The sequence below is a fragment of the Ammospiza nelsoni genome, chromosome 17 (assembly GCF_027579445.1).
Source record: "Ammospiza nelsoni isolate bAmmNel1 chromosome 17, bAmmNel1.pri, whole genome shotgun sequence".
NCBI classification, from domain to species: domain Eukaryota; kingdom Metazoa; phylum Chordata; class Aves; order Passeriformes; family Passerellidae; genus Ammospiza; species Ammospiza nelsoni.
The window spans coordinates 7,252,384-7,279,363 of NC_080649.1; the positions used below are offsets into that span (position 1 = coordinate 7,252,384).

Below are 26,980 nucleotides of genomic sequence, written 5' to 3' on the forward strand. Positions count from 1 at the left end.
CTGGAAACTGGAAATGGTGGCAGCACATCAGCTGCTCCACACAGAAGTTCCCAACTCCTGCTGTGAGAGCAGCACTGTCCTGAAGGGGGCTGCACACACAACTGGTTCAGCCATTTGTCTTTAATTCACTGCTCACAAATCAGCATATTCAGTGAGTCACAGCAATGACATGACTTACAAACTAGTTGGCAGAAAAATATGCATTTGGTCAATTATAGAACCCCTCATTTATTATGTCTTGAGTACAGTGGGCTGCATTCCAGCAAGCACAGAGCAGGAAAGCAAATGACACAGAGCTGACAGAGCCACACTGCAGTCACTGAGTGTTGCTCAGGTCAGCCCCACTGAGGCATCTCCTGGAAATGCCCTCCTGGCTGAGCAGCCCTCAGCCTGATGAGCAGGCAGGATGGGAGTTTCCAGGTAGGTAGCAAGGAGATGGAATCTGTATTTTAAAGGAAGGAGCTCTCTGGGAGGTGGCAGGGCTTGAACAGCCTGTGAGCCCACAAGGCTTTGGCTGCACAGGCTGAACACACAAAAGGAAACTTGGATGGGGTGTGATGGCTCAGTCCTGTCATCCCTGACTGTTTTACAGCTTCTGTGCTTACACAGATTCTAATATCAACATTTGCTCCTTACTTTTCATTGCATTTCCTTGAACAGGAGGATTAGAAGCCCTTGGCTCACAGCAGCAGCAAGGAGAAGGCTCCTGAGTTCCCCACACCTGCTGGAGTGTGAGCTCACGCTCAGGGGAAGCAGGAAATGTGCTGTGCTCTGCCAGAAACAACCAACCAGTGCAAGCCAAAACACACAGCTCAGTGATGAGTATTGATGGAGGCTGCCCCAAACTGGGGTTACACATCCACTGACAATCAGCCAATGGAGACACTCTGTAAATGCAATTGTTCTGATAGAGTAAAACCTCTGAACACCAAATATTGTACAGGAGGGGAAAGGCTCTAAATGAGAGCTTTGAGAATTGCAGTCCAACACAACAGACTGAAATATTCTGATGCTTATCCACATTTGCAAAATCCAACATGTTCATTATAATCTTACTTTGCAAAGAGCCTCTGATACCATTTAACATCTGCAGAAGTGTGTTTCCTTTTAAGTTCTTTTAAAGTACTTTTATAGGAATATATGACTCTATGCTACAGAACTGTGACATTTCTTAAATCCTCCAAGAAACAAATAAACTCTTTTTGGCAACGCAGAAAGCTCATCCTTTCTACCTGGATTTACTGTTTTAACATTTCTATTAATAGAAACACTCATTTTATCAGTGATCATCATCTATACCCCAAACAGAAATGTAACCAATCCTATTAATTTACAATTAACATTTTTCATATAAAATCATCTCAGCAGTTACACACATCCACAAATAAAATCACAAAGTGATGCACAGCACAAAGCACCAGTTCAACTGCAGCATTCTAGGAAAGGCTGGCACTAACATGGAAGGCAGGAGTCACCTGGTTCAGAGCATAAAACATTAAATAGATACATTTATGATAGAAGAATTTTTAATCTTTATAGAGACAAAAGAGATAAAAGGGTAGAAAAGACACAATCTCCCATATCACAGCATAACCAGTGGCCCACAAGAGAAGCAAATGGCTCCTGAATAAATGAAGATCAAGTATCTTAATTCTGAAGTATGATTATTTTTATTATATTACATATATGAAACACCTGAGATGAATTTCTAACCCTCTAAAAGACAACAGTGAACATCTACAAAATACTAGTGAGCTGTCATTACAGAAATCAGTAAAAAACAAACATATTTCACAAATCAACTGATACTGGCAAACATATTTCTAATCTTTCTAGATAGGAAATATATAAGAATAGAATTGCTCAAAAGATAGGCAGTGTCTGGTTATAAAAACACAACCAGGCTACATCAGCAACAGGGTATTATTTTCTTGCATGTCTCATCCAGCTCTAAATTCTTCTTTACTGCCAACACAAAAAGTAAAGAGTCAAAATAATTATTAGCAAAACTTCTCTCTGTAAAAACATGAATTATAAGCTTTGTTTTCTGCACTAAGGTTATTTCTTGGACTTTCTATGCAAAACTGGCATAAAGAATTATTTTCCTAACATCACAGCCATCTGTTAGGGATAATAAGCATCAGTAAAGAATTTTCAAACAACAGACAAAAATGGCAATTTAGACATACCAGCAACTAACTGAAGAAATTATCAATACAATGCAGTAAAAGAGAAACAAAAGTTGTGATCCTGTATCACCACTGATACATACACTTTAAAAATTTCTATTAGCTATATTGAAAACTATCCTCTACTTCTATTTAAACTTTGTAGAGGTCGGGCTTGATTTACTTTGAATCCTACAAAATCTGCAAGTGGAGTGAGTGCAGCACTTATGTGCAGCTTCCTGTCTTGCCAGCAGTTGTGACAACAAAGAAAAAAAATCATCTTTCTGCTTGCAGCTGGAAGGTGTGAGCACACTTTGAAAAGAAGCAGGTGAATGCTATCATTCCAAACCTCTTCAGCATCTTTTCTTCATCTAAAATTTAATCCTACAAGTGAAGCACATGAATACTTTTAAAAATACAAGTCAAAATATAATAAATGAATGGGCTCCAGGTCACCATTGACAAAACAGTAATGGAAAACCAATACAACTGAAACTAAAAGTAATAAAGTTTCCTTTCTTACATGTTTAATGGGGCTACAGTGCTATGCCCTTTCTGGAGGATTTTAACAGGAATGCCTTCCTGTACACTTCACCAGCAATAGTTTTCCTTGGAATGCTGAGATACAGAGACAGTTGTGGAACACCAGCCTTACCTCTGCATGCCTGTAACAACTTCCTTGCCCCTGTAGGATGGTTTTACATCTGCTCCCTCTCCAAGCATCTCTGGGGAGGGATCAGCCCCTAAATGCTGAATTCTGCAGGCTCAGACACACTCTGACACACTCACACACACCCACTCTTGCACACCAGCTTCCACTCTCCATGAACCAGGCATTCTTAGCCAGCAGGGCAGACTGGATTTTTTTTATTCCTATTTGAATGACTGGGCAATGTTTTTGAACCAAAATACAAACTACAGCTATAGAAACCAGGATTTAAAAAACCCAGTCTTGCTCTGTATCTGCCTCACCCAAGCCCTTGATGAATATCTTGGCAGGCCAACGTTCCCTAGTGCAACTCTGCAGTTGTCTGTGTCCATTGTTTTCCCTCAAACAGCTCTGTGACAAATGCTTCTGTCTGTTTAACCCTGAGAAAGTGCTTCCACCCAGCAATTTCTCTTTTCCTGTGGTTTTTACTTTGCCAATTGAAAGCAGCAAGTTGGCTCTGGGAGAGGTTCAGTTTGCCCAGCTGCCTCTCCCACCACTCTGTAGTGACAGTGCCCTGTTTGCTGAGGATGTCTTTGTATTAGTGGGGACATTTTCCAGTCAGCCTTGTTCATTTAACAGATAAATCATGCAGCCCATACAGCAATTGTTATTTCAGCCATTACACCTGGCTCTAACTCTCTAATGTGCTTAACTGCTTGCTAGACCATGAATAACTACAAATAACTTCAAATACACATCTGCCTTGCTCTTCTCACCCCCAACAGGTTCTCTTTGAACTCTTCTTTGGTTACTTGGGGTTTTACTGTGGACTATCTCAGCTAAGAACTAAAATCACTACAAATATTTCAAATTTTGAAAAAAGTTACTGCTAGAAATGAATAAATTTAATAAAATATTACCCTCCTACTGAAATACATGAACTATACATCAACTATGATGTAAATGTGGTGACTGTTTACCTGAACACTTTTTTTGGAAGCCAGAGTTGTCTTTTTGGTTTGTGTTCCATTTTTCAAGCAATAATCTGTTTGAAAGAAAAACAATCCCAAAGAATTCCGTCAGTTTTTCACAGAGGCACAGAACACCTTGGAGTCTGTGCTTAGCCCTGTCCTTGGGTGACTTTTCAGGTATAATGCATTTGAAAGCTCTTTGCAGGAACTTTTGCCTACTATTCCCATTGAACTGGTGCTTTCTGGGTCTGGGTTGGCAGTTAGGAAGGGTAACAATGAAGAAATATAAATCTTCAATTTAATTGTCCTTCACTCTTATTCTAAACAATTCTCCAGGTCTATTTTTTTATAAAACAGACATTGGGAGTCAGATATTCTTGTCTTCATTCCATGAAATAATAAATACGAAGATTATTTATAAATACTCACCTCCAAGACTTTGCCTGCTTTAAGAAACTTCTAGCTTTTGCTACTTCTTGAGTAAGGTTCTTTAGATCATCTCCTTCAAAGTAAGGGAAAACTGGATTCTGAAAACACAATTAAAATGTTTTAACTTGCACCTATTTATTGTTTTCTGTTTCTCCACCTGAATAAACTGATCCTAAGCTCTAAATTTCCCTACTTGCAGAGAAGCTCTTGGTCTTACAAGGGGAGAGCAGAGCCAGCCTAGACTGAACCTGGCTCTGTGGCAATGCCTGAGGTCTCATGCTGGAGAATTAATGTGCAAAGCACTGTATAAGGATTTTACAGTTAAATGAAACACAAGATGGGAAGGATAAGAAGACAGTAAAAGCTGAAGTTAGCTTAAAAACCCCATGCAGACAACACAATATATTTTTTACTTCTCTTTCAAAACCTATATTGCACTTTGTATTCCTTTCATGGGCTTGGCCACCTCACCAAGGCAGCAGAAAGGCAAAAACAGATATTAAGATTTCTCTTTTTGGTTTTCCTATGAAATATCTTGGAAGTTTTGTATTTTTTTTCGTAATTGTTTGTCTTTTTTAAATTAAGTTTCTCTACTGATGAAGAACTAAGAAACAAAACAAACTGATTTATTGAACATACATCTTCATCATCCAGCCCCTCTGTCAATATTCTGTGTGCTGCTAATTGTCCATCTTCACCTCCAGAGCTGCAGTGGAAGCGCCCTCCTGTTTGGGAAGCAAGCTTCTTCAGGAATTCAACAGCTCCTCTGTTAGCACAAAGTAGAAAACTACTTAGGAAAATTATTTTCTGAAAGCAAGAGCAAAAAAATTTCTAAGAGCTTCTCAAAAATATGACATTAAAACAAATAGATTGGAGGACATGATTATAAATTCCTGTATGAAAGGCAGGCCATGGGGCAGAACCTGTGCCAGAACAACCTTCCCCATTACCATCTTGCTAGCACAGACTTCTGACAATGAATAAAGTAGTCATTTTAACAGATTTTTGTTTTGTTCTTGCAAAGTATCATATACCTGTCTGCACAGCTAAAACAAATGGTGTGGATTTTAATATCTTGTTTCTTTATCAATCTTTCAATTTCTTTCAAAATCAGACTGCAACTGGTGTCTGGTTTTCCATCAGTCAATAGATACAGTGCTTCTACACCTTGGAAACTGAGAGCCTTCTGAAAAGCAGAAAATAAGCTTAAATAATTGGTACATTTATATGAAATGTTATACTTCAGAACAAAACCACCATTCCAATGATGTAAGATAGTTTATATTTGCCAATATATTTATATTTGATCATTGACCAACTTAGTTTTGTCTTTTCATTTTTGCTTATTAGAGAAGGGGATCAAGGATATAAATTTGAAAATTTAAGTTGATCATTTGTAGCATAAGACAACATATTTATAAGCAGGGCATTGCCACAAATTGACTCATTGAAATAAGAAAGTTAACTGGTTTTGGACAACTACAGACAGAAGATTTTTGCATCATATTTTATGGGAGTTAAAGTTGTTTAATGTCTGAAAAGCAGGCTCACTAAGACTTGAATGAATATTAGGAAAATTTGCTACACTAATTGACTCAGTAGACATCTCTGTAATATACACATCTTGCAGCTCTACTGAACTTCATTCATGATGAATGCAATAACATTTATTTAGAGATTGTGCAAGGTTGTCTGGAAGAAGAATCATTCATTAAAGGCAACATTTTCTTTTGGATTCCATTTTTAAATCTCATAAAACTGAAAGTTCAGTTTTAAGTTATCATTACTAGTTGATTTCTACACTGAGGATTTTTATAGGAGAAAAGTTTCTTCACCTGTTACTGAAGTTCAAGAATTGTACTCAAAACCCATGAGATCCCAACAAACCCTGCTTATTTAAAACCCTGTTTGGGTCAGAGCAACATAGCACAGCCACAGCTGTACATAAACAGCAGTTTGAGCAACTGGCTATTTCCCCTCTCCAGTATTCTTTGAACACAAATATTAAAAATACTATTGATACTGGTATTTGACTTCTTTTTAAAACTTAGTATGAGCAATTAATTTGAGTATCTATGAGCCCTGGGGCCAGAAACAGTGACTTGATTTCTGAGGTGTTCAGTGATTTGCATATAAAGATGTTGTACACTTTGACAGCATCATTTCCCCAGGATGTCACCAGTGAGGTTGGAATTGTTTTACCCCCACAGACAGGCTGTGCTCCCCAAGCTGTGGCACACCAACCTGCAAAGCTGCAAGGATGCAGGAGCTGCCATGAGCATGGCATGTGGCAGCCCACTGCACAGCATCATGGCAGCTTTCATCAGTTGCCTCTACAAGATGCTCTTTCCAACTCTCTGTATTTTCTGCAAATCTCAGCAGGTTAAACCTGAGGAGAAAGATGACCCACAACATTTAACCCTAACCAATACAATGAGTCACTTTGGTAAGACAGTTTTGAAATAAGTAAATACATTAAATTAAAAAAAACCCCAAACACAAGCCCAACAGTAAAAAAACCCAAACCCAACCACACCCCCTATCAAAGATCCTGGTGTTGGATTAAGCTCTTCAGCATTGGAAAAGTCAAAAAGCATATCTTACTTTCCATGAACAGAGAATCTGTGGGAATGCTGAGCCTAAAAGGGTAAACAGCATCAGCCCACAGCAGAGGCTCAGATCTTAGAGAGTTTACAACTTAAAACTGGTAAAAGCAACAGAAAAAGCAGTTCTTGTCACATGCACATTATACTCTAACATACAATAATTACTGGAATTGTGTTTCAGTGCTGTATCACTGTAATTATTAAGCAATCTGATTACATAATAACGAGTGCAGATTTCAGTCTTTATCAGTAATTCACCATACCTGACTTCATTTTTTCTCAGCTGTTCCCAGATAAGGGAGGTAAGTTCTTTTGTGACAGGTGGCAGGTATGGGCCCATGGAACCAGATGTATCAATCAAAACACAGACATTTGTTTCTACAATGGTACCAAACCATCTTCTGCTTCCTGGGCCACAACATTAAAACCAATTAAGAGTTATTACATAGGCTTGTTTTATAGAGCTAATGTAAATTTTCATTCTTTAGGGTAATTCTGGGCACATTTCTACATAATTAAGTCTAATCCAAGTGGCAATTACATACTTGAAAGGTTAACAATAGAAAAGTGTTTGGCCATTTCAAAACTAGCACTATCAAATATTAATTACTAGCTAATTGTAGCAACTTGCATTAAATAATTTGTGCTTTACAATCCAGTAAAAAATTAAACAATTTCCTGAGAAAGATCTTGATGAGCAATAGAGAGATCAAAACAGTCTTCACCAGTAGTGATGCTGAATTTCTAAGCAGGGCACATTCTAAGCAGAACATGCAGAAAAGCTAATTTTGTTTGTGTATGTTCCTGTATATATTCTGTTGATAGAAAGTTTCTACTCTATTCACAAAGACCAAAACCTAATTATTTGTCAGCAAGCAAGATGTTTATCAGTTGCACAGATGCTGAATTCTCTTGTATTGACAAAAATAAGTTTTACCTTTCAATGAAATGCAAGACAGAGAATCTTTATTCACACTGAAGGTTCAGAGCTACATTCAGATCCATCCTACCAGAACAGCAGACAAGAAGGGTTTGTAGATATTTGACAGCAAACCAGAGGCACACAATACCTGAGAGGAGCCACTGCACTCTCTGGATGTAGCGCTGCAGCACCTTCTCCAGCTGCTCTCTGTAGGTTTCCAGCTCTCTGGGCTGAAACTGCAGATGTTTCACAACCCCCTGGAAAAATTCAGTTTGTACAAGAGCAGCTCACTTCAGGAAATCTGAGCTGAGCTGCTATATGTGCAATGCTGGCATTGGACACCAGGGAGATGTTTGTCTTTTTCTCTATGAAACATGGTAAAAATTCTGTGACTCTGTTGCTTGCACTTAATTTTCTGTGCTTCTCTCCAGTCATTACACAAACTGAAACAATCAAGACCCAATTTTCCCCGTTTCAACTCACACATGATTTTGATAAATTTTACTTAAATTTTAAAAATTATTTTTCATACTGTATGAATGGAGGAGATGCTACACATTCTAAAGAACATGCAGTTTGGACTTCTAACATGCTAAATGGTTTTTTTGCAGTGAATAAAAGACCCTCTCTAGCTTGCTAGTGGAAGTATGATTTAGAAAGAACAGGGAAGAGTGGAAAGAAGTCAGAAAAATCAATCAACATTCACTAAACAAATACAAAGCTTTTCAATAATGCAGGTTTACCTGACATCTGCAAAAACCTACATTGATTTCTGCACTGGGGAAGATAGAACAGTATTTTGCTGATACTTTCTTGTGCAGAGACTCCACAGTTGTCTTCTGGTGGGTACAGCTTGGACCAAACATCAGTCTGGGCAATTCCAGGTTAAGCTTTTTAATACTGTACTTGGTCAGCCACTTGTAAGACAAACAAATAGAGCAACTGATTGTTGGCAAATATCAGAACAGTTTAAGTAATAACACATTGTACAGAATCACAGTTAACATTTACATTAATTCAGATGGATAGTTCCAAAATGGCAATTTATTAGTAAGGAGAAAAATACCTCTTTGCTTGAACAGATTTCCTCTTCCTCTGGCAATGTGACAGAGCAAACAGATTTTTTTACACACACTGCCTTGGGATATCTCTGATATATTGTACCTATTTAAGAAATGAACAAAGTATCTAAAAAATCACTTATTCAAAAAAATTGTCACCTTCAAAAGATTCTAAAGCAAATCTCCTGTAATCAACTGAACCATGTTCACAGGGTTTTTCCTTGGAACACCTTCAACCAAAAGATCCCAAGGGACTTTACAAAAGAAAAAAACCTCAAAAACCAGGCAAAAAGTTCCACCCACCTGCATCTAAAATAAAAATCCTTACCACTGTTTGGTAAGTGAAACTCTCTCCCACTCACTGTTCAGTTCAAGGCACCCTGGTTATCAGGCACTTACCATCCTGCCAGTTTTATAATAGAAGTGCTGATAAGAAAAGGGCTTCACCCATCCCATCCTGATAACACATACCCACATTTCTTCCTTCTTCAGTGTAAAATGCAGACACAGAAAGCTCTGGCTGCTTCCTGGGTTTGTGCTTTCCTTTATTCTCAGTCTGAGGCCATTCTTTTACTGTTTGTGCTAAAAGTAAATAATAGATTAAAAACCTCATTAATTTAGCTCAGCTGGATAAAACTCACACAAGCAGAACCCAACCCTGTTCTTCTCTTCATATATTCCTATTACCACAATTATATATCCTTCATTTTCTTTGATACTGATTAAAAATATTACAGCACTATTTCAGCAGCTTTCATAGAAATGGAACTTTTACAAATAAGAAATTGCCATTAGGAAGAATGTCACAGGAGTTAGTTTGAAAAAAACTGGAGGTTTGAACAAACATAATATTTGTTGGAGAAACCAGTTAACTTTGTACAGAGCACCTCAGGTGCAAATATGAATCGAGATTTCTGAACACTGCTACATATCAACATCAGGAGATTTGAAGACTCAAATTTAATATAAAGAAAAATAAACTGCAAAAGTTAGTGATGATACAAAGAAAAAACTCAGAAAAATAAAAAAGAAGAAATGGAGAAAAAATTAATTTGCCTTTAAGGGCCCAGCAGTAACTGGAATCAGTTTAAGAGCTTTCATATACCAGGAGCAGTTGGAAGAGTTAGCACTTCACACAACCTGACACTGCTGTTGTGCTTTTCCTTCATTACTAGATCACAAATAAATCAAGTGGAACAGCATATTTATTAAAATGGGATCTAAGATTTAGTGGCAATGTATACATTGAACTAATAGCATAATAAATGTCTGAACAGCTGAGCCTGATGGCATTTCCTGATAGAGGTCAGGTATTCAATCCCAGGACCTGGAAATCATTGCACAGCTGTGCAGAGTTCCTTCCTTGCACAGGGTAGAAGCAAATGAGGTAAATTACAGCTAAAACTCATCCCAAAGGAATTCCAAAACAAGCACGATGGTTCCTATAAATTTGATTAAAGACTACAATTCCAGGTGTTTCTAAAATCTTAATTTAAATCTCTAACTTAAATACTGCCTTTTAAGCAAAACCCAAAAGAAACTGAAGACAAGAAGCCCCTAATCCATTCAGACCTGGTGGAATTCCTGCTTTGGCACTAGGAGGACGCCATGCCTGTGCTCTTACAGGAGTATTTCTCTCTGCACCATGGTTGTCTTTAACATCCTTAAGCACCTTTAATAACAAAAAAAAAAAAAGTAAAAAGTGCTTCAGGTGGATCATAACTGCATTATTCTAAGCTGGAACTATGCTACTTTATTATTTAATTCCTGCTTTACTCTGGCTTTGACAAATCCACAGAGTGCCATGACAACACATTAATTTTCAGTTTCTTGCTGGGTTAAATAACTCTAATGGCTCTGTTTTAATTTTCTTGCCAATATCATCTGCTCCCATAAACCTGAAGACTAACACCTACAGGGAGAGGAGTTTGGACCATGTTTGCCACCTGAAGGAGCAGCCTAGTGTGGTAATGGCCTTGCTTTCTAGAATATACAGCATTTAGTATCTTCCTCAGCATTTTAGTGACTATTGAAAATCTAGTGCTGACACCAGTAATTTCTCCTTTGGGCTTGGCTTATCCCTCTAGGGGCTGAGCAGCCTGCTAAACAGCACAAGCACTTGTTTAACCCTACTGTAGGACAAGACTTGCTGTGACACTGAGCCTTCAAGCAACTGACATCTAATTTAACATACAGCTCTACTATAAATATCACCAAACATCTGTGGACAACCCCATACCCCTTTTCTACAAGTTTAATCCCTGCAAAACTGTGTTCTCTTGTCATCTCTGAGTAATTAGTTTCTCCTGCAGCTGTGAAGAGGTGTTGAGAATATGTCACTTTGGATAAAACACCCTGGAAGGCCTACAAAGCCTTTGCAACATTCCCACACCTACATTCCCATTTCCTACATTCCCACACCTACAAAGCCATTCCCATTGCAAAGATGAGAACTGAAAGTTCCAGCAGACACTGGCCCTTTATGCATATTCCAGATGTGCACACCTACTCAAAACAGTCAAAATTAACAAACACCAGCAAAATCCCAGGGGATTCAGTAGTGCAGCTCCACAGAAATGAGCACAGCAGGCAGGAAACAAATCCTGAATCCTGTTTTTGTTTTATGCTGGCTCTCTGTGAGGTCAAAGCCATGCTACTGAGCTGCAGCTGTCTCATCTGTAAATGAGCAGAACATCATAATATTCAGTATCCTCTAGAAGGACTTGCAAAATAGATGTAATTTGGTAAAGCACATTTCTGCTTTACCTTTGTTTCCATTAAACATTAATTTTTAAGGTCAGAGGAAAGATTATTTAGACACCTTTTGACACTACAGTGTCATTATTCCATTATAATTAATTACTTAGAATGATGCACTTTTTGGTATATGGAGCATTTTGAATGCAAACAAATTCAAAGTACTATCTCAGTGCTGCTCTTATTTCTTCAAATTTTCAGCTGAGCATTTCTCACACAAAGACCAACATCCAATAGCTGGGTAGGATCTTTAATTAACACACAGCATATTAAAAGTGGGACAATTTCAAACCATTCCATCCAGACTCACAGCTGTGGCTTTAGGAGATGGCACCTTCTGTGGGTTTTTTTTCTCATTCCTCATAAGCACATCTGAGTCTCCTTCTGCTGTGAGGGGTTTCACAGACTGATTTCCTGAGCGCTGCTTTAAGGACTGCACCAGGAATGCACACTGAAATGGAAATCCACATTGCTTAGTAATTCACATACATGGAATTTAAGGAAATAACATTTCAAAGACAGGTATTTACTACTATAATAATAAATAATATTCCTATCTGACAATGCTTAACACCTCTAACTGAGCAGAAACCCCTTTGTGCTGTGCTTGCCCAAACACTCTGTATGGAAACCCTTCCTGCTCTGGGCAAACAGACTAAACCAAAAGGCAGCAGTGTACATGAACCAAGGCTGGAACAAAGTGGAAGATGGTGAACCAAGTATATGCAACATGACAACTAAGTATTTTTAGGTGTCACTGAATAGCTAGCAGCTCTTCTTTTAAAAAAATCCAACTTTTGTGACTCAGACTTGCATCCAAAAGGGTTCTCAGCCCTCTGGACAAGGCTCTTACTGTAGATCTCTTTCTACTCACACTTTTATAAGAAGCAGGCACCACACTGCCAGGCTGGCTACACTGCTGCAGTTATTCTGTTGGACAGCTTGGGAAAAAAGTTATGTACATGGAATATGGTGAGATAGTCTAGTTCTACACCCTCAGTACACCTGAGAAAACAACTGGTTTAGAATTATCAAAGCCACTGTGCTGATTGCCCTCCCTATACTGGGACTTACAAGAATGTAATGTTATTTTTTTGCATATAACATTTATAACTTTATTATAATGAAGAATTAATTTATTTGAAAATAATTCATCACAGGATTGGCAACAAAAAGGAGAATCACTTGAACTGTAAACTTGTATTTGGTATGGAATCATGGCTGCTCCAACACCAGTCCCTGCAGTGCTATTGTGCAACTGCTTTCTAGTCCATATTTACTCTGTGGTCATTAATCTCACACTCTAGAACATTCCTGCTCATCATAAAAGAATTTTGTCCAAAATCCTGAATTGTCAGCTGAACAAACACTGTTGAATTTTTTTAAGAAGAAACAAGTAATTTAAAAAGTTCTATGAATTCATACCTTTTGGGAGTAGTTCTTTGCTTTTTCCATTTCAGACATAATACTGGTAATATCATCACTTTCAAAAATACCTGATAATCAAATAGATGCTAATTAGCATGGGTTTCTTAAAGTGGACAAAATAAGTATTTTTTAAAATGTACAATTTGCACCATATGCTAAATACTAATGCAGAGAATCAAAAAACCTTTGTTTCCTGCAAGCCTGATCATCTGGACTTATATTAATGACTATATTTTAAAGCATCTTTAAAAAGGCTAACAGAAAATGGTGAATTCAAATGAAGGAACAAAAAAATTCCTTAATTAAGGCTGCATTATAATATTCTGCAAAGTGGCTGAAGGTCTCAATAACACTATGACCTGGGTTATACATCTCAGTGCTCTCAGCATATCATAGAAAAGTAAACTACTTGATTTGGGAGTAAAAAAGCATTAATGAATATTATTTCATTAATGAAAAAGAAGTATGTGCTGACTTTCCTTTGCTCATACCTGTTTCTCCAAACCAGTGAAACCTCCCACTGGCTGCCTGCACAATTTCTTTCAAAGCACTGGCAGTCTCCCTGGGGGTGGCATAGCGGGCTGGGATAATCTCAGTGCCCTCTGTTCCGCTGAACAGACAGACATGGAGCTGCAAATCCAAACCTCCACAAGCCTCAGCCACATAAGCACTGATTGTGTGCTGTAAGACAGACAGAAAGAAACATCAGGGGTGAGCCTCTACCTCAGACAAGCTTCCATCTGCTCCACTGGCTCCTGAGTGATGTCCAAGTGCTCCCAGTTGGAGCAGCTCAGAACAGGAACATGCCCTGAGTGGTGCAATGGCTCCTCAGTCCATGCAGACACACAACAATGGTCACTATTGCTGCCTACAGGGACAACAGCTCCACTGCAGGCAGGGGCTGAGCTGGGGTGCATTTGGGAACCAAAGTCAGATTGTGGACATCAATGTAGCTGTGCACTGAAGCAAAATAGGGATGAAACTGTCCATTTGTCCCTCATTTTCTTGTCAGCCATATGGGCTTTAATAATTTCTTATCTGCCCGGAACTTCCAGAGGTTTGGTGACAAAAGGAGGAGACACCTCACTGCACACACATAAAAACAGGGCTGTGCACACAGCTTAGTGGCAATGGAGCACATTGACTACAAGCATGGATCCAGGCAAGGGATTACTGGGATAAAAACAGCAGCTCTCTCTACACAGTGTGCTATGGAGCTCCACTGGAAAATATTTTTGAATAATTTTGTATTATTTGGATTGTATTGTATGTTTGAATAATTCTGTACATGAATTGTACAGAAATGGTAAATTACAAAAAATCAGTTTGCTCCAACTTAGAAATCTGAAGCAAAATGATGCCCAGAATGGGAATGGGAAAGGAAACATAAAAGCATGTCTTGAATTTTCTATAAATAATTAATAATTGCTTCCTTCAACACATGATTAACAATTGCCTAACTAATATGACTAACATGACTAACATTGATTAACTAATAGAAATGGAAGTTTGGGATCCTGACAGTTGTGCTGCCTTAGGTATGTAAAGGGGGAATATTTTGTCAATGAACTGTGATTGGCTATAAGGGAAAAAGGCATGGGGAAAAAAGATAAAAATAAAGTTGATATTAGATTTGATAGGAACTTAGAGAAAAGTTGCCTATGATGACACTCACTGTTTCCTGATCAGGTATTCCAGTAGTCAGCAGGTAGAGTCCCTGTGATTTGTGTTTATCTTTGTCTTTGAAGTCAACTTCCACAGCTCTTCTGAGGGCACTCATGAAATTTCTACTGCCCTTGCACTCCAAGCTCAACACCCACCTAAACCAAGATGTTTACAGTTCAAAGAATGAAGAAACAAAAGCTCCTGTTTCTGTTCAAAGCAATGAGGAGAACTAAGTGTCTTAAATAACACTGCACTGGAGTCTAAAATGTTTGAAAATGACAGAGAGCAAACCCTGATTATATAACAAATTATTTGTTCTGGTTTCTGTATTGCCAGCATAGCAAACTAGATTTTAAAGTAAGAGACAAAGCATAAAGAGTAAAAAATTCTCTCCTCATTTCACATGGAAAAATATTAATGCAGTAGAACTTACAGAAACAGAAACGAAACCAGAGGTATAATGAGAACACAGAAGATGTGACTCCACAAACAGAAAGCAGGGATTTTTTCCAAAGCATGTGGGAAAAACCCCATTGTTTAGCTCTCACATCCCAACTGAACTTGAAACAGTTTTCAATTCTCCATGTAACCTCTTCACTCCTTATACAGACACTTGTGTATTTGTACATAGATATTATATATACATATGAAACATAAAGTCACCCCAAGCTTATTAACTTTTAAAATGCTATTTTCACAAGAAACTACTATGAACAATCACTGTAGAACATGGCAGCCTGTTTTTGTAACATGATAAACTCACACAATTTTTTAGTTGTTTGCAATTTTTCCCTGTGAAATTCACATACACAAGATAATTATTTGATCCTACCTCCAAGCTTTTTCTAAGTTTTCTGGTTGGGAAGGACACAGTTCCTGCTGCCAAGGCACAATGTCACTCCCAAATCTTTCACAGAAAGATAACAGCAATTAATTTTCATATTATCGTTTAGAACAAGCAAAAAGATAAAATAAATTCACAGATGAAGAAAAATCTCATTTAGGGTATTACAGATATAAAACTGCCCGATGTCAACTATTTTCTATTGGAAACCATTTAATTATCCACATTTATCCATCACCCAAGGTTTATTTGATTTTCTTTCCTGATTAGGATCACAAATGAGCTGGGAAGAGCTCAGAGGAAGGGCTGTGAAGAAGGAACTCCAACCCTCAGCTGCTGCCTGTATCTCTCTTGTGGGATAAGGGCTCTGTTCTCACACCATGTCAGGAACTCCATGAGCTGCTGGTTCTTAGTGTTACCTGCCAGAAACCTGCCCAGCAGCTGTGCCACATGTTTCTGCCTGCCAGTGCTGAGTACAGAATTTTACCACTATAATATATTAAACAGCATTGGAGTTACTGTAAAATTTAAAGGGTGCTCTCAGTTATGGCACCTGAGACATCAAGATCCTCTTCTGGTGTGATTCTGACAGGTGAATTTATACTGTTATGAACAATATAGCAGGGTGAGTATTTGTTACAGGTATGATGCAATCAGTTCCAGTGACCCTCACCCAAAAAAGTGATTTTTAATTACTAATCTGGTCTCCATATATCTGATTCATGCACTCACCCAATAAGGACCAATTAGTGCTAGTTTTGCAAATACTTCACTAAAAAACATTAAATACTAAAATATGCCTATTAGTAACTAATCTCTCATACTTCTTTCGTTGCAATGCACTACAGTTATTTTTAAAGACTCTTAAATAGTTACTTACGCTATAATATTGAAGCAATCCTTATTTGACATTTGTTCTTCAAGCAAAAGTCTCAAACAGTGTTGGATATGAGAGATGTAGGCAGAGTTTGTCACTGATATATCAACAAGTACAACCACCCTGTAGAAGAAAAATGCTATTCATTAAAAAAAAGAAAAATGTCTTATTTAATTATGTATTCTTATCTTTAGTGCACTGTAACTTGTCAGGGAAAGTATCTTCTACCTATGGATCATGCTGTATAAAGACTGAATCTATTTAAGAAAAAATTCTGCAAAATATCAGGTGATATTTAAAAAATCAAAATAGCAACAGTAATGGAAACTTCTGTCTTTCCTAAACTATGGAATAATCAGGGTACTGGCTACTTGTTCAGGAGCCATTAATGCTCCGGGACCCCAAACAGCTCCTCCCCTTCTCTGTACTCGAGTATCTAAAACCCTCCTGGAATGTGTGGATGTTTGCCACATGGAGAGTTATTGGATATTTCACTCTCCTGTCCCTGGCAGCACTCCAGGAACATTAATGGAACAGTAATATGGACAGTAATATGGAATATTACTCCAAAGACAAATGGTGAAGGTTTCTCTCAGCTCATCAGTGCCAGAGTGGTTGCTCAGGTATGGACTGACTGATGCTATTGAGCACACTAAACTCCTGTTTAGAGGAAAGGGTTAATGAGGAGCTGCTCAGCATGGCCAGTTTTGAGGGTTGCTTGCAGAGACAATGCAGGATGTCTACAGTTAATGGACAAGGGATAATTTGGGAGCAGCAGTTTTGGAAAGACCCACAGGTGTGATGGACAGTCTGTGGGATGTGAGTTCCCAGCACAACAGAGTGGCCAGATGGGCTCATTCAATCCTTAACCAATGAGCAAGAAAATCTCTAGTAAGAGGGGCCTCAGCTACCTTCCTTTTGTCTGAAACTCCACATTCAAGGCTTGTAAACAGGAAAAACAGAAAATGTGCAACTGAGGTTGGGTAAGGCCTCAGACAAAATGTAAATAAACACCTTCCTCAAACACATTAACGCTTCAAACCTCACAAAAAAACCTCCAAAATCAATACAATACCTTCTTTCACAAACACTTCCCCATATTCTTCTGCTAGCAACAGATAGCCAGTCAATTCGTTTCTCATAGATTCTTACCATTTTAGCAAGGACTTTCTATGCATAAATAAAGAAAATTTATGTTAAAAATAGAAAGTTCAAGTCTTTTACTACCAAATGCTTAGGACAGAAATAACATAACAGCATAGTAATAAAAAAAAATTCATTCACTTAGATAGCAACATTTCATTCTTAGTGCAGATAAGAAAACACAGTCCATGAGAAAAACATACAGTGATAAAAAAGCAACAAAGAATTTAAAGGTCTGTATCCCCACTTCACTTTTCCTCTTGCCACCATATTCTAAAACAGTGTTCAGGCATATCAAGAAAAGAAACAAAAGAACTTTAAAATTACAGTTTTTGTAAGCTTACCTTTTTTTCAATAGCAATTTTAGGCAGCGTTCATAACAAAACACATCATTTAACATAAACACAATATCCTCAAACACATGTAATTCTTTAACAATAGCAATTTGATATTAAGGTAATTTGTCCAAACTTTATACACCATGACCTTTCCAAGTCTATGTAGGTGTTATTTGAGGGCATATCAAGCTAGAAAAGGACACTGAACTCACAAAGAAAACTACAATTTAGCATGCACAAATCTCCCAGTGAGCAAGAAGCCACAGAAGCTGCTTTTCATTTCAGCCACTTCACACCCTCCTTTTGGAATGGCTGTAGAGTTCCACAGACTTCACATCACTCCCACTTTAATGGATTATTTACCCTGCCTGGAAACATTGCCATAGTCCTTTGTCAGGACTGCCAGTGAAGTGGGAAAGAAAAAGGACTAAGAAAAAGACCAGTATATAGCAAACACCCCCAGACAGCTTCTCTTTCATCAAACCTGCCCCACTGTCTGATGATCTGCATTCTGACCAAGGAGGAAATCCTCAGCCATCACCTCTGCCTGTAAGAATCCCAGTGGCTGCAGACACACATGGACAGCTGTCTGCACAGGAATCCCTGCAGCACTTAGCTAACAAGACAATTAATGAGGAATAAGTAGATGGTGCTCTAGCCCTGACAAAACCACATCATGTTAGACAACTCACCTGATAGTTGTACAGTACTGGCAGGTCAACATGGATATTTTTTACAGTTCCATCATACCACTCAAACTGCATCATCACTTTCTAGAAGGAGAAGTGGAGTTAACTGTTTACAGAATCCAACATAAGATTGACTAACATGGAATTTCTTCCTGGGTCATTCTTAAGAATGACATGAAATATTTGAGTTGAATCTATGACTCAAATGTCAGTCTTTAGAATTTCAGCTGATTTAAATTAGAAAGATGTAGCAATAGAAATAAAAAAAAAATAGAAAGAAAAAAACCCCACAAACCCAGGGAAAAAAAGTTCCTCTTCACTTGCCTCATGTAGAGTTGATGACACTGTTTTTTTAAGAATAGGTACAAAATCTTCCACAGGAGAGAAAGCATTGGGAGCCAGAACTTGATAAAGGTCTAACTTTTTAGCTATAGGAAGAAAAATATACATTAAATAAAACACATTGTGTGTCTTTAATTCATGTTTCATACCTGTCAAGCTTTTCTTTCTGTGCTACCTTTCAATCCATAGGTCTTTAACCAGTCTGCTGAGGTTTTGGCCAGGATGCCTGGTGTTTGAATAACTAATGGTGCTTTGTGCCTTGGAGGCTTTGGGAAGAAGCTAGAAGGTGCTGAATTTGCAAATGCTGTGGAAACCTAAAACAGATTTCAAGAAAAGCTCTTGAAAGTTTTAACATAATTTTTTTTTACCCTCAATTCAAAATATCCAGCATGGAATCCTGGTGAACATAATTAAAACTGAAGTGCTGGGATTCCAACAAGCAAAACACTTTGAAAGTAGCTATCAGTGGTCCTCCTAAAAATGGGTTTTTACTGGGGATATAGAACCTTCTAAGCAATTCCAGAGTGACTTCTGCTCCATAGGTAGTTCTACACAGTCCTTAGTAACTATGGGATTGGAAGAGAGAAAAAAAATAATTATGTTCAGCATAGGAAGGATGAGGGGAAATATAATTAGAAATTTTATTCACAAAAAAATTCCTCCCAGACTTGTATAACAGTGCTAACAAGACAAGCCCTTGTAAGTTTGCAATGGATTTAAATGTCCAGCTAAATCACACGGGAGGAAGTATCTTTGCAGCAATTTAAAGGACAGCTGCAACTGCATTTATATGATTGTGCACAGAGTTAGGCTGGTGCTCTTAAGATTCCCATTACAGGGATCACAGGACAATGTTCTATTAATGCATTTTGGAGAATATTTAGTAAAATGTCTCCTTTACCGATTTTATTATTAATTTGCTCTTAACAATGGATTTTCAATAGAGAATACTCAAGGTTCACATATCAAAATACCTGATCAATCATACAATTTTTTTCATATTGTGGACACTTAATTTCTAAACCTAATTATTCAAAGTACACCTGAAAATAAAAATATACATACATCTGCTCTTTTATTACCAAGCAAGCCACCAACTCTTCTCTGAAAACTCTGTTTGATGCTCTTGAGTAGGTCCTTAGCCTTCTGGGTTTCCTGAAGTAGCAGATGAAAATCACTGCTATCAAAATTCTGCAATTATAAAAACAAATGGGGAAGAATAAGTTAACTATTGTTCAAACACCAACTGAAAGCAGCTTTCTTACTTTACTTTGCAAACATCAATACAAGACTGCCTATAATGGCAGAATTGAGTGTGAATGCATCTAATGCTCTGCATATAAATTAGTAATAATTTATAAACAAGATATTACTTTATTACTTTGAATCACTCTACAGTAAGCCACTGCTTTTATCAGCCATAAGTCAGTAAACAATAACTGCAGGATTTATTGCACTTTTAGGGAATGTTTTCAGTTGCAGAAAGAATTAACCACAGGATTATTGAGCACATCCTCAGCATTTCTATGACAGAGACTTTCAGCACTAATTCTTACCATCAGCTTCTACCCAGGTGATAATTATTTTACCTTCTCAAAGTGAAGAATCAGCAAGAGAGAAAAATGCTTTGCCTCTCTCCCTGTCACCTACCTCTCCCTGGGAAGAGTAGCAATGATAACGGCCTCCTACAGCTTCTGCAAGGTTCTTTAGAACTGCCTACATATAAAAATAGGAAGAGAAACAGTTACCTTGATTTGATAGTCTCTTTTGATAATGTGGTTTGTTGTTATTTAGTTCTCAGTAGAGACAGAAAAAGAATATTTGAGATACGTGTAGTGAGAAAGCCAAAATAATTATGTTTCCATCATTTGCTTACCAGTCTTATTTTAATATGGCTGAAAAACTGAGTAAAGCAAGTTACAAGATGATGCTCCAAACAATTTTTTTCATATGTCCAAATATGCTCTGAAGAGAAAAGAACACTAATTCAAGAACTCTAGGTTAGCTTCCCCACAAGTTTATGAGAGAAGTTTATTTCAGCAAGTTCAGTATTAACACAATTACTTACAAGAGAAGCAGGGCTGCTGCAATCATATGTAACAGTGTGAATCTGCACTTTTCTCCCCAGTGTACACTGCTGTGCATAATCACATAATATTTCAAGAGACTGGTCAGGGCTGATTAAAAAAGAAAAGAAAAATATGTTAACAATGGCAGTAATCAAATGGGGGAAAAAAGGCTACACTGAAGAAGATATGGAAAAAAAAACTGGGAAAGAAATAATAAATCATGGGAATTATTTAGGTATTTAGCGTTATCATGCTTTTGGGGAGATTTTCTCTCCCTCCTTCAACCACTACTGAGATGTCATTACTGGAGCTTGGTTCTGTCATGAAAGTCTGGATGATAACAAACCCACTGGGATTCTATTTCCATTCAGAACAGCTTGTGAATGAAATGTTTTCAAGTATTCCCTGCTAGCCCTGAAAGCTGAAGATCAGGAGTTGTGCCTTTGCCACTGTGACAGAAAACCTTTCAGCTCTGGTATGTAGGGATGTCCTGTTTCCAAAGGCACCAAAAAAAGTAAAACTTTGCTTTATGTTTAGAACTTAGTGTCCCACACAGCTGTCATTTCCTGAGCTCTGATGGCTACCAAAAACCTTTCCTTGCAGCTACACTTCTGTCAAGGACAGAAATTAGGGAATTTTTCACATAGTATGAACTTCTGGTTTCTGTTCTGAGCAGATCTAAGCAAAACTTGGAACCTTGTAATCATCACTGTGTGTTCAATAATATCTGAAATTTAAGTTCAATTACTCTAAGTATCAATCTTGCCAAGCTTACACCATCCCTTTTTGCACATTTAAAATAAAATACAATTAGTAAACTAGGAGTAAGGTAACACTCCTAGAATCCTTATTGTAGTCTTTTCCTTGTAAGCCCAACTCCAATATTGCAATTTTCAAATTATGACCGAACTGCCTTTGAATGCTTATAGCTATTTTCTAGCAAAATCTGTCTGATCCTCTAATCTTCCCAAAGATGTGGACTCTTTCAGTGACAGCTTTAATGACATTTAATTGGTGTAAAACTAGAGCTAGCAGGCTCTCAGTAGATTACTGTGATAAGTGATCTGCAAAAGAAACACATACCTTCATAACAGAAATGAGATTTATAAATAGAAAAAAAGGGAAGAAATAAAGGAATTCAAAGGTATATACTAAAAATACATGATACATGGATCTTGAGTTTTCTATTTATTTTTGTATCAAGTTCAGTTTCCTGTACCAATCCTGTATCCAGGTTAAATGTGGTTGTTAAGACAGAAAATGAACTTACCAGCTTCCTACAATAAGGACCAAGGAATTCAGGTCTCTCATTACAAGGACATGCCTCAAGGCTTTCAGCAAATTGCAGCCTTGACCAGGCTCCAGCTCTTGCACCCACTGTCTTGCTTCATGTAGCCTGGGAAAGGGAAGACAAAAAGAATATTTAGGTGCTAAATAAGATAGATCACAAGGATTACTACAAACCACAGGAGCAGCTAAGATATTTTATATGTGAAAACCATCTTGAAACCACTGATCACATGTCCAATTCATTGCTTTTCTCCCCTCTTAAAATCAGTGCAGGCACAGGATGAAAACCACTATTACCTAAATGAGATTGCTCAAATGAAATGGAGATCTTGTCTGAAACACCTTGATTTTTCAGAGAAATTAACTTACTTACACATGAACATTGATGGTTTTTGGAGTCTCCCACAGTGGTGAAATTTCTGTACTGAATGAGAGGCAGTACAATTCCTTCTTATAACAAAGCTGCTCATCTATTAAGCACTAATAAATAAAAAATTATGAATGCATTACTATCCATGCTGCTTCTGGCAGGGTTATTATGTAAAAGAATAAAAATAGTAATTTCCTAAAAATAGTTACAGCAGTATTTTCAGTTACCACTAAAAAAGCTTCCAAGAAAAACTCATAGAGATTCAAATATTTGGTAAGGATAGAGACAAAACCTGCAAACTCATGGCATTCCAAATAATTTGTTAATGGGACAAGAGGCAGGGATATATATGTTACTGGTACCAGTTTTTCTCTTCAGCTGATGACCACATGAAACAGCAGTGATCTAGAATGCACAGTCACACACCATGCAATTTCTAAAAAATGGTTACCTCACAATCATGGATAGGGCTAAACAATAGTTCACATATTCAAGCTAAGTAAACCAGACTGTGGAAACTGAGTTTTCTTGAAGGAGTTTTATTTGAAACACAAAAATAATATAAATTGATGGTAAAAAATTCCTGTGGGAAACTGAATTGTACCAAGCGTCAAATATAGACACTAAACCAGCTACATTATATCCATACATATACAATCCTACATATTCCATCCTTACTGCAAAAGTTTTCTAAAAACAAAGAGCACAATAAAGGACAAGTTTCTTCTGAGAAGACAGAAAATGATTAATTCACCAAGGTTCTGACAAAAATTGTGAAGTGGGCCTTACTGTGACAAAAGTTAACTTAAAGGAAACTATATTTAATATAAATATTTCTATGTACAATTTGGTTCTACCTTTTACAGCTGCTTTTGTTAAGCAAGTTTATTCCACAGAGAATGCTGATAGAATTGAAAAACTAACAATAACATTTTTCTTAATTATATTTTGAAGTATACTGGATGTGTTTTGATTTGGATCTGTGTTGGCCATTAACAAATACTACACTTTCAAAGACATTTGGAGCACACTTTTCTACAACAGAAAATTTCTATTCTGTTTTACATCAGGATTTTAAGCAGATTGTTTTCTATTTGGTTCCTGGCTTCTAGTTCCACAAAAGCTTGATTGGTATGTTAAAATAGACAACATTTGCTTTACTATTACTTACCAAAAGGTTCTTCTGAAAATCCAACAGTCTAGGTCCATAACTCAAATGAGACACATCAACCAAAAGTCCAACTTTAGTTCCTTTTATGACACCGAACACCTTTGAAAAGTCACTGTAAATATTATCTTATCTACAGTTTAATAATTTTACTGTTTATTCTTACAACACCATTTTTAGATCAAGCATTAGGTATTTATTTTAATTTTAAACTTTTTAGCATAAAGATGACAAAGTCAAGGAGGAAAAGAAGAAGAGAGAAAAAGAGAGTCCTACTGGCTCCCAGTTAATCCTTACCAGGAATCATGTTACCTTCTTCCCAAGACAACTTATTAATTACTTGAGAGGATGAATAAAAAAAACTTTGTCCCCTTCAGGCTAAATCAAGCAACTTTGTGGAAACCAGATTTTGGAATGCTGCATCTTTTCCTATTCCCTTCAGGAGGGAGTTACATCTGAGCACTGGCACTGCCAGGCACAGTGTGAGGGAGCAGCTGGGCAAGGGTGGGCACAATGAACCACAAGAAGCCCCACTCCAGGCAGAGGTTAAGCTCAACATTGTCTGCTCCCATTTAAATTGTGCTGAGAGGACCTGATGACTAAGACTGCAAAGAGAGGAAAAGAGTAAATCCAGAAAGCAGAAAACTGCATGCCAATGAAAGCTCAGGAAGAACAATCCACTGTCAACATCACTGCATATAATGTGGAACTTGTAGTAAATAAGGAAAATTAAAAAAAAAAAAAAAGGCTTTCTGGAAGCACTTTTCACTAGTATTCAAAAGTTAATTTAGTCTTTAATGCCATATGGAATTTCATTCTAAAATTATACTGCAAAGCTCAGGTTACCTTTCTGCTGTCCTGCAGCAGCCAGTGAATTCGGTGCTGATAGAGTTCAATCACTCTGACAAAGGGCAGAGCACACATTAACTACAGCATTCTCTCACATGGGTGTCAATGTAACAATCAACACCTGTCATCATCACAGCCCTTTCTCACAGGTGCAAACTCTGTGAGAGACAGGTGTTCTAAAACATGTTAAATATGCCCTTACACAACTGGTCATTGCAGGGCTCACCACTTAAATACTTCTTTCCCTAAAGCAGAACAACTTCCAACAGTTTAATATTATAACCTGGGGTAAAACAAAATGCTTCCTGTCCTCTAAAATTGTTTGACTTTAACCAATGGATTTTTAATTCCATGCACATAGTGTCTACAAGTTGGCAAACAGAAAGTTTAAGCCAACATTTTAAAGGGGCAAATGCATTTTGCTTTCTCAAAACAGAAAAGCTGCTTCTGTTTTATAAAGCCTGACACAGTGAGGTATGCTGAAATGGCAGCACTCTTATCAATTGTGAAGATTATTTTACAGCTTATTGAACCTATAAATTAAATTATTTAAGTTTCTTGATTTTATAGATTTAAAATTCACTTTGAATACTTTCAATTTCCATGTTACATCTGCATCCATGGCTTGAAGCTAATCCAAGTTTCATGAGTATAACCCCCAGTGACACAGTGTTACATATGGAAACCTGACCAGGCCCTGGCTGCCTTTCTAAAATGAGCAAACAGCTTCACATCAACACCTGGCTGATAAACATCTTCCATAAAAAACCCCAACCCTCAGCTGCAGTGACATACAATTATTCCTTAATCTCAGCAGGAAGGATTTAATGTTGAGATACTCTGAGGCGCCCAGAGACAACAAATTAAGATTTAAGGTAGTGTCTACAGTAATGGAGACACAGAATTAGTTACACATCAAAGCAGTAAAGAAGATGGATACTTACTCAGAAAGCCTGGATTCAAAATCAGCAACAGACTCCTCTGTAAACTCCATCACTTCACCACCATTTCCTGAATTCCTGGAGCACTATGCATGGTTAACATCAGAGATGCACACAAGTTAAGACTGACTAGAGAAAAGGCAGTGTACTTACAAAATAATACTGTCTTCATTTACCAGATACTCTAATGTTAATTGCAAAGATTCCAAACTGTAGCTTTTTATCCATTCTTCTGTTGTTTGCACCTTTTGAGACTGTGTTTTCTTCATTTGTTCTCGCTACAGATCAAGTGAGAAAAAATTACATGCAGTATGAGAAATTAAATGTGCTGTTTAAATGTGACAAAAATCTAATCCTAAGAAGAGTTGCTGTTAGGCAGTGCATGTCCAAGAACATAATTTTACGTAGTGGAATACTCTTCTGAATGTGGGATACAAAGGAAAAGAAACTTTCACAACACCCTCAGACTGTGAGCTAAAGGAAGGGAATAAAGAGCTTAGTTTAGAGCAGACAGGAATGAAGACAAGAAATAGGAGAGATTAGTAAAAGAATTAGTGATTTACCAGAGAGGAATAAAAATAAGCATCTCCCAAATATGACACAGAGTTTGAACTTGGCTTCTGCCTTTTGGAGGAAAAATGCAGTATCAACAGCTGATCTCATTTATTGTTTTACCCAATTTGTTGTCAGATTAATCTCTGCAGAAAAACTACATGCAGTTTCTTGACATGAGTGATCACACCATCAAACTGTCTGTGTATATATGCAAATGTATGTAAGGAAGCATATTAGTTGTCTATCAGTTTATTTATTCCCCACTGGGAATTTATAATGGATCTGCATTACTGCACCAGCTGCTCCATTTTGCAGGAAAACTCGCCTACCAGCACATCTTGTGTCTTGCTGCTATGTGTTCCCAGCAATGCATTATCTGGTCCTAGAGGAGGCACAGCAAAATCTTGTCCTGGTGGATGATCACCCTGTTGATGGAATTTTGTCAACCTACAAGACAATAATTTTATGAGAGCAATTCATTACCCACAAAATTCCTCTATTGTCATAAAGTAATTTCAAGTTTTTTTCTGTAGGAACTGCTCTTTGACAGTTGTTTAAGCATTAAGGTAATATATGATGTTTTGAAGGGATACAGTATATACTTTACATGAAGTCTCAACTAGATTTTGTAATGGTTTCCTCACCCAATTTTTTCCAAATATTGATTGTTGTCCAACAACCATGCCATTTTCCTGATGTGTGTATCCATTACATTAATAAATTTAGCCTTGTTAAAAATAAAAAGAAAGCATTAGAGCAAAAAAAAGTTAAAATCTTCAGGAATAAACACTATTAGAAACGTATTAATATTGTCAGCAACTTCAATGACAATTTATATTGTATGTGGGA

General features: G+C 37.4%; 1 protein-coding gene across 1 annotated transcript; it reads right to left on the reverse strand.

Moving 5' to 3' along the window:
* Positions 1–1,480: 1,480 nt before the first annotated feature.
* VWA3A (von Willebrand factor A domain containing 3A) lies at positions 1,481–26,840 on the reverse strand. Its single transcript, XM_059484480.1, has 33 exons — positions 26,776–26,840; positions 26,461–26,578; positions 25,753–25,854; positions 25,580–25,662; positions 24,633–24,687; positions 23,790–23,888; positions 22,622–22,728; positions 22,229–22,354; positions 20,958–21,066; positions 20,540–20,605; positions 19,955–20,080; positions 19,065–19,203; positions 18,872–18,975; positions 18,551–18,631; positions 17,453–17,547; positions 16,381–16,500; positions 15,489–15,563; positions 14,667–14,811; positions 13,483–13,672; positions 12,989–13,059; positions 11,874–12,014; positions 10,379–10,478; positions 9,278–9,388; positions 8,812–8,909; positions 8,510–8,662; positions 7,894–8,002; positions 7,087–7,231; positions 6,462–6,606; positions 5,252–5,403; positions 4,857–4,983; positions 4,218–4,315; positions 3,798–3,862; positions 1,481–2,552 (listed from the first exon to the last, which is right to left on the reverse strand). Exons 1-33 carry the CDS (start codon positions 26,838–26,840, stop codon positions 2,536–2,538), a joined length of 3,537 nt encoding a protein of 1,178 aa, XP_059340463.1. The 3' UTR covers positions 1,481–2,535.
* Between the last annotated feature and the right edge of the window lie 140 nt (positions 26,841–26,980).

Excerpts from the sequence above, each read along its gene's own strand:
- VWA3A (XM_059484480.1), bottom strand. The coding sequence starts at position 26,840 with ATGGATACACACATCAGGAAAATGGCATGGTTGTTGGACAACAATCAA. Across the intron at positions 12,015-12,988 it reads CAAAGAACTACTCCCAAAAG|TGTGCATTCCTGGTGCAGTC; the intron begins GTATGAATTCAT and ends TTTCCATTTCAG. Across the intron at positions 5,404-6,461 it reads GCATCCTTGCAGCTTTGCAG|AAGGCTCTCAGTTTCCAAGG; the intron begins GTTGGTGTGCCA and ends TCTGCTTTTCAG.